General features: G+C 47.0%; 1 protein-coding gene across 2 annotated transcripts in view; it reads right to left on the bottom strand.

Moving 5' to 3' along the window:
- pot1 (protection of telomeres 1) overlaps positions 1–6473 on the bottom strand; it is a 35342-nt gene that overhangs the window by 15613 nt on the left and 13256 nt on the right. For both annotated transcript variants that reach the window (XM_015386521.1, XM_015386523.1), the window contains exons 8-10: positions 6082–6212; positions 5440–5736; positions 1384–1539 (exon numbers count right to left, since the gene is read on the bottom strand). In XM_015386521.1, the coding sequence (XP_015242007.1) occupies positions 1384–1539; positions 5440–5736; positions 6082–6212 (584 nt within the window). The remainder of the gene's footprint in view (positions 1–1383; positions 1540–5439; positions 5737–6081; positions 6213–6473) is intronic.

The raw sequence follows: 6473 nt of genomic DNA on the forward strand, positions 1-6473 counted from the left end.
GAGCAGACTTCTACTGGTTTAAAGACGAAGGCCGGACCGTCTGTACTGAGCAGACGTCTCCTGGTTTAAAGCCGAAGGCCGGACCGTCTGTACTGAGCAGACGTCTCCTGGTTTAAAGCTGAAGGCCGGACCGTCTGTCTGAGCAGAGGTCTCCTGGTTTTAAGATGAAGGCCGGACCGTCTCTACTGAACAGACGTCTCTCTTAGTCTGGCCTTTGCCTCCTGGTCTTCCAGATAGCTGCTAGATGCTCCTGTTTCAGGGAAAGACACCTGAAGTCCTCCTGGAATCCTTCATTACATCAGAAAACAACCAAGTTCAAACACTGATTTATTACCGGACGGTTTAACCGTAAAGTTGATTGTTGATTACAGAGTATAAATCTACTTTTATAATATGAAAAGGTAACAGGTTTGGAAAGTCATTAACGTTTGTTGAAATAGTTGATTATCTATTTATCCAGAATAAATAAGATGAAGAGAGGAATGTATTTTATGATAAAAGGGAGTCTTGGTGCAGGTGAATGCAGCACAGTGATTGGTCAGCCATGTAACTCTGAGCTGGTGCTGGTGAGCAGGAACTTCAGTCATACCGTTTAAGATGTATTAAAAATGAAAAAGGATTCACAGCCTTCACCATGAAGCTCCTTACTGAGCTGAGTTCCAACCGCTTTATCCTGAAGGTGTTTCTCCAGCTTGGATGGATCCACCTGTGGTAAATTGGCTGATGGAACTGATGAGGAAAGACTCATTATGGTCTGTAGAAGGCTGACGGTGGATGACAGAGCAAAAACAGCAAGCATTAGGTCAGAGGAAACACCGCAGAGGCAGGAAGGTCTGGAGGGAAAACCGGAGAAGGTCCCAGTGAGCTCATTAGCCTCCACTGACAAGAGTATCGGCCTACATCAGCGGTTAATCTCTTTGGCGGGATCATCAGGAAGGAAACCAGTCATCACTCATCACCAGGCCGATACTATCCTCTCAGAGAGGCATGGTGGAGGCAGCATCATGCTATGGGGGGTTTATACAAGATGGGGGAAGACGAATGCAGCAATGAGCAGAAACATCCTGGATGGAGCCTGTTCTGGACCTCAGATCAGACCTCCAGGACACAAACATCTGGATCAGAACCACTCTGGACATCCTGAGGGGGCGGAGCCAGAGTCCTGCAGCTGATCTGAAGATGCTGTCTTTCATCCTGCTGTATGGAGCAGAGATGTCCTGCATAGCAGAGTGAAAACATCTGTCTATAGATGATGGAGAAGCTTCAGAGAAAAGGGAGCCTGGAGCTGCTGTGAGAGGTCGACCATCACAGTATCAGGAGAACCCAACCGTTCCTACAAAAGATGCATTCGCTTTAGTCAAGCAACAACTCCAAAGGTCTTACCTGCAGCTGTCTTGACGTCTCCACGTGGTTATCGTACACTAGGACATTTGCGATGACGCCCTCTTTCTTCTTGGAGAACGAAGCCGGACCTTCTGTGACGTTTGGCTCAACGATCACCTTTAGGAGAGTCTGAGGACATCTGGTTCCATCCCACACCTAGGAGATGGAGGAAGCAGAGGAAGATGATGCTGCAGACCAGCGTTTACCTCCATGGTAAGAGGAGCAGAAGTAAAACAGTTCCTCACAGGTTTAAAGTCTTCAACACAACCAATAATGACACAGTGTTGGACCAGTCCAGCCCATCCAGGTGGTCTACACGCACCCAGACTGTTTGAAGGCTGCTGACAGTTCTGAAGTAGCACAAGATGCTCTTACTCTCTGCTGCCATCTACGGTCAGGTGGAGGCCAGCACTGCGAGATTCTAATGGCGGGGTTTGATGGCACTGAAGCTGAGGTCTACAACTACGATCTGCAGCCCAGTCTAGTTACACTAGTAGTGCATACATCACTACTGTAGTGACCGTTTCCTGTGAGCTGTGGGCCCAGCAGGTAGGCTGCAGGGGTCCAGCCAGGGGCCTAGGATGTCCTTCAGATGCTTCAGCACAGCAGACGTCAGCGCAACAGGTCTGTAGTTGTTAAGTCCTGTGGGTTTGTGGCTCTTGGGGATCAGGATGAGGATGGTGTCTCTTAAAGATGTGGATGAGCATCGGGTCCTGGAGCTGTCTTCCTATTTAGATGCTGAAAGATCCCACCAACATCTCTCTTTATTCTGCTGTGGGTTATTGGTGCAGGATGCAGGCGGATTTTTGACACCAAAGCCTGAAAGACCTTCAGATCTTAAAGGGGAACACCCCCCTTAATTTTACGTTATTCCATCATGTTCTACTCACCCATATGAGTTTAGTGTCATTTGGAGCCGTTCTGAAGATATTCAGTTAGGAGTTGAAGGCACAAACTAAACTGTTCATAATTTATTCTTTATGGTACGCCAGCATTCATAACATGTAGGCCAATCACTGTCCCCCACACATCCACGGTTTTATTTTTTATATTTATATTTTTTAAAACAAAGCGGCGTGTGTATGACATCAGGCGGCTACGCTCTACCCCTTCTATTCATTCTAGCTAATCTGAATCGTTCAATTCCATTTGGAGAGCGAGATCATCTGTGGTAGCAGCACTAGACATCTTCCAGGCATGTGAGGAAAACTAGCAGCAGTTCAGCGGACAGGATGAATGAATGGTAGCCAGCGTGCACGGATGATGTCATACACACTTTGGTTTGTTTTTAAAACATAAATATAAAAAAATATAACCGTGGATGTCTGGGAGACAGTGATTGGCCTACATGTTATGAATGCTGGCGTACCATAAAGAATAAATTATGAACAGTTTAGTTTGTGCCTTCAAGTCGTTGCCCATAGGAAGACGTTACTTGGATATAACCTAATGGAATATCTTCAGAACGGCTCCAAATGACACTAAACTCATATGGGTGAGTAGAACATGATGGAATAACATAAAATCAAGGGCCCAATGTAAAAAAACAGGCGTTTCCCTTTAATGGGGACCTCAGTACGCTGGCAGGCCTTAATATTGACCTCGGTCTAAATCAGGGTTAAATGTCCTCACTATGATACAGAAACGGCTCACAAACACACAGGACCGCACCACAGCAGCCTCTGCTGAGCATGGTGGTGGTCTGTGATCCTGAGGGAGACGATCCAGACAGGAATCAGTTCATTTTCTAACCGTCCTCTTTAATCAAAGATCCTAAAGCAGGGACATCATCAGTGACAAACGCCACCGGCTCCTCCCCCATTGAATTCATCTGGACTGTTTGTCTTCAGGCTCAGAGGCACCAACGTCCATCAGCCTCTGCTCCGCTCAATCTCCTTTCATCCAATCAGATCTAATGTTCAATTAATCAAAACCACTGACTTTTCCAACATAACTGAATACATCAATCATCCAGTATTGATGTATTGATGACTGGTTTCTGAGCTCCAGATCATTATGATCTATTTCCTCTAAATGATCCTCAATCCACTCCTTTATTCTGCTCTGTGCTGACACTTAACACAGAAACCTGGAAACCTGAAGCAGAGGCTCTCAGAGCAGAGGCCCTCAGAGCAGGGGCCCTCAGAGCAGGGGCCATCAGAGCAGAGGCCCTCAGAGCAGAGGCCCTCAGAGCAGGGGCCATCAGAGCAGAGGCCCTCAGAGCAGGGGCCATCAGAGCAGAGGCCCTCAGAGCAGGGGCCCTCAGAGCAGGGGCCCTCTTTGGACGCCCTGAGGACACAGAAAGCTGCACGCTACCGTAAACTGGAGCGGTCTGATCAAAGATGGCGGAACAGGCAGCATTACCCGTAGTACCTCCTCCTTCCTCTGAAGAGGAAAGGAGCCGACAGGTCCAGCGGCGCCAGCTGTCCGTCTGATGACCTCACGGGAACAATGTTCTTATAAGTTGCTGCCAGGTGGCACGTCTCCTCCAGAGAGCAACCTGAGAAGAAGAAAGGTTTACATTACTGGAGAAGCAGCAGACATACAGGCTCCATCTTTCAACCATTACCTTTCAGAAAGATGAGCTGGTCCTGCTGGCCCTCGTTCATCAGCTCGGAGGAAAGGTGAACACTGGGAGATCCTGAGGCGTCTCCTGGGAGGCTGAGCTCTCCGGACAGAGCCCACTCTGGCGGACTGTAGGCTTCAGAGCGCTTGGATGCCTCCGAGAAGATCAGTGCCAGCTCCTCATCATCAGGGATGTCCCGACTGTGAGCAGAGAACAGCGATGGAGGAACTTCTAAGCAGAGGTTTAAAACCTCGGGATCCACAGCCCCCCTCCCCCCATTTAAGCTGCAATACGGTTCATATAGATTGAGGCCGAACGTCCGCCATATTCACTATTCAGTATCAACACCACTTTAAATTGGTGTCAGAAAATCTAGTGGATGAAAAAGTAGTGGACTCAAAAATTCCCATAATGCACCTTGGAAAGCAGTGATCATCCAATTCTATTCAGTTTATCTCTATAGTTCCAATTCACATCATGTCATTTCAGGTCACTTTATAGATCCAATTCAACCAGATCATCCAGTTAGATTGATTCAAAGTTTTCTAAAGAAAACCAGCTGATTGCATCGACTCATTGACTCTTCAGCAATCCCTCATACTAAGCATGCTAATAGCGACAGTGGAGAGGAAAAAGTCCAGGCTCAGTGTGAGCGGCCGTCTGCTGAGGCTGACTGAGGTTCAAGGAGACAGAAGCAGACATAGAAAAAGAAGCATAGATACAAAAGGCAACTGTCAACCAGCTCCACAGGCGACCCCGTCCAGGAAACACACAGCCAGGCAGACGAGCCCGAGCCAGCTCCCATGTCAGAGGATGAAGAGAGCACATCCAGCCAGTNTTTCTGTTTTGTTTTATTCTTGGATCGGGCTTTAAAGGGTTAAGGCTAGCTCCCATTCTGTGCAGAAAATCCAATCTCTGCGGTCTGCGACACCTCGTTAAAGATACCACTCTAATTGAAATGTTTGCAGCAGTGCTAAACCCAGCAGACCAGCCACAACCGGTTTGTTGATCTGTTTTAGATCAGGTGGAGTAAAGGAAAAGAGAACATGATCCTACAGGAAGTCCATCATCAGACCTGTAAACCAGCTATGATGTCATACTTGTTGAGTTTGAATAGCACCCTGTGTTTTTACTGAAAGCTTAGGATTTCATAACAAATTAAAAATAATCAGAGAGGCTGAACCATCTTCTTTTAAAGATAAAGACGCTGCGTACTTCCTGAGCAGGAATGGTGTGGAAGCCAAGGCAGGAATATTTCTATAACCATGACAACCAGCCCTGTTTACGAAGAGGCAGAATGACGATACTTCAGTCCCTTCAGCGCCGTCACTGCTGCAGCAGTCAACTTGTTACTCCTCTCTGCACGATTTAGATGAGATGTGAAGCTGAAGGACCATCTCACTGATGAGCACCTTTGTGTTACAGATAGCCAAAGCAGTGACCTTCTCAGCACTTTATTCACCATTTAATTTAACAATGAGAGCACCTACCCTCAGCAGAGTGCAGGAGGACTCAATGGGGGCTTTGGCCAGCAGCTGGCAGGTCAGGTCAAAGTAGGTGTTGGGCTGAACGGCTGCCAGAGTGACAGCGGTAGAGCTGGGTGGGAGTTGGCTGTGGCTCGCAGCCCAGGATCTCAGCTCCTCCACGGTGCGCCGGTCGTCCTCGTCGAAGTGGAAGGTTTTACTGCGGGTCCGCGGTTCAACGGCGGCGCCCACTGTGCCACTAAATGTCAGCACAGAGAAACCAGAGGTATTGACCAGAGTGGGGGAGTTGTTGTATAGACCCACCTGTTTAGAAAAACATAAAATTAGTTTCATTTGGTGTTTATAACAAAAGTATAAGACAAGTTCAACCTAACCTCTAACTGGATCCAGACCAGTTAGCAGCCACTTTATTCCCCTGTTTTCCAATCATGTCCTTCATGTCTGACTCTTTCTACACGCCGTCCCAAACCTTTTGAATGTGAACACTTTGTGTGACTCTTTCCTGATGAGGCTGTTACTTTGCTGCTCAGACCATTAATTCCCCCCTTTGGAGCAATAAAGACATCTTCTGTCCTATTTTATACTAAAAGGAACAACAGTGCTGGTTTGAAAGGGATTGATTTTCTAAAAAAGAAGTTTTTCATGGACCTTGACTCGATGCATGCGGACAATGTCTCCAATCTCAAAAATCTTGGGGTGGTCCTCCAGATTCCCACAGAAGATAGTGCACCCGACCTTCTGGTTGGACTGGTCAGTTATCTTCAGGGTGGAGCAGTAATCTGTAGGTAAAAGAACTCTGATCAGATTAAGTAAACCTTGGAATCCTGGAGGAAAGAGAAAAGCTCCAGTTTGTCTCCTTTATCTGACACCATTCATAAGCAGAGCAGTCAGGTACCTGAAAACATCAGAGACTGAGATTTCTGCTGTGTTCAGAATGGTGCGAAAGTTTCAGATCATTAAACTATGATATTAGACAGCGAGAACCTGAGTTAATAGATGTCAACATTTCAACTGCCTGGTTTATGTTTGTTAATGATAAA

The sequence above is a fragment of the Cyprinodon variegatus genome, unplaced genomic scaffold, assembly GCF_000732505.1.
Source record: "Cyprinodon variegatus isolate N-32 unplaced genomic scaffold, C_variegatus-1.0 Scaffold370, whole genome shotgun sequence".
Classification (NCBI taxonomy): domain Eukaryota; kingdom Metazoa; phylum Chordata; class Actinopteri; order Cyprinodontiformes; family Cyprinodontidae; genus Cyprinodon; species Cyprinodon variegatus.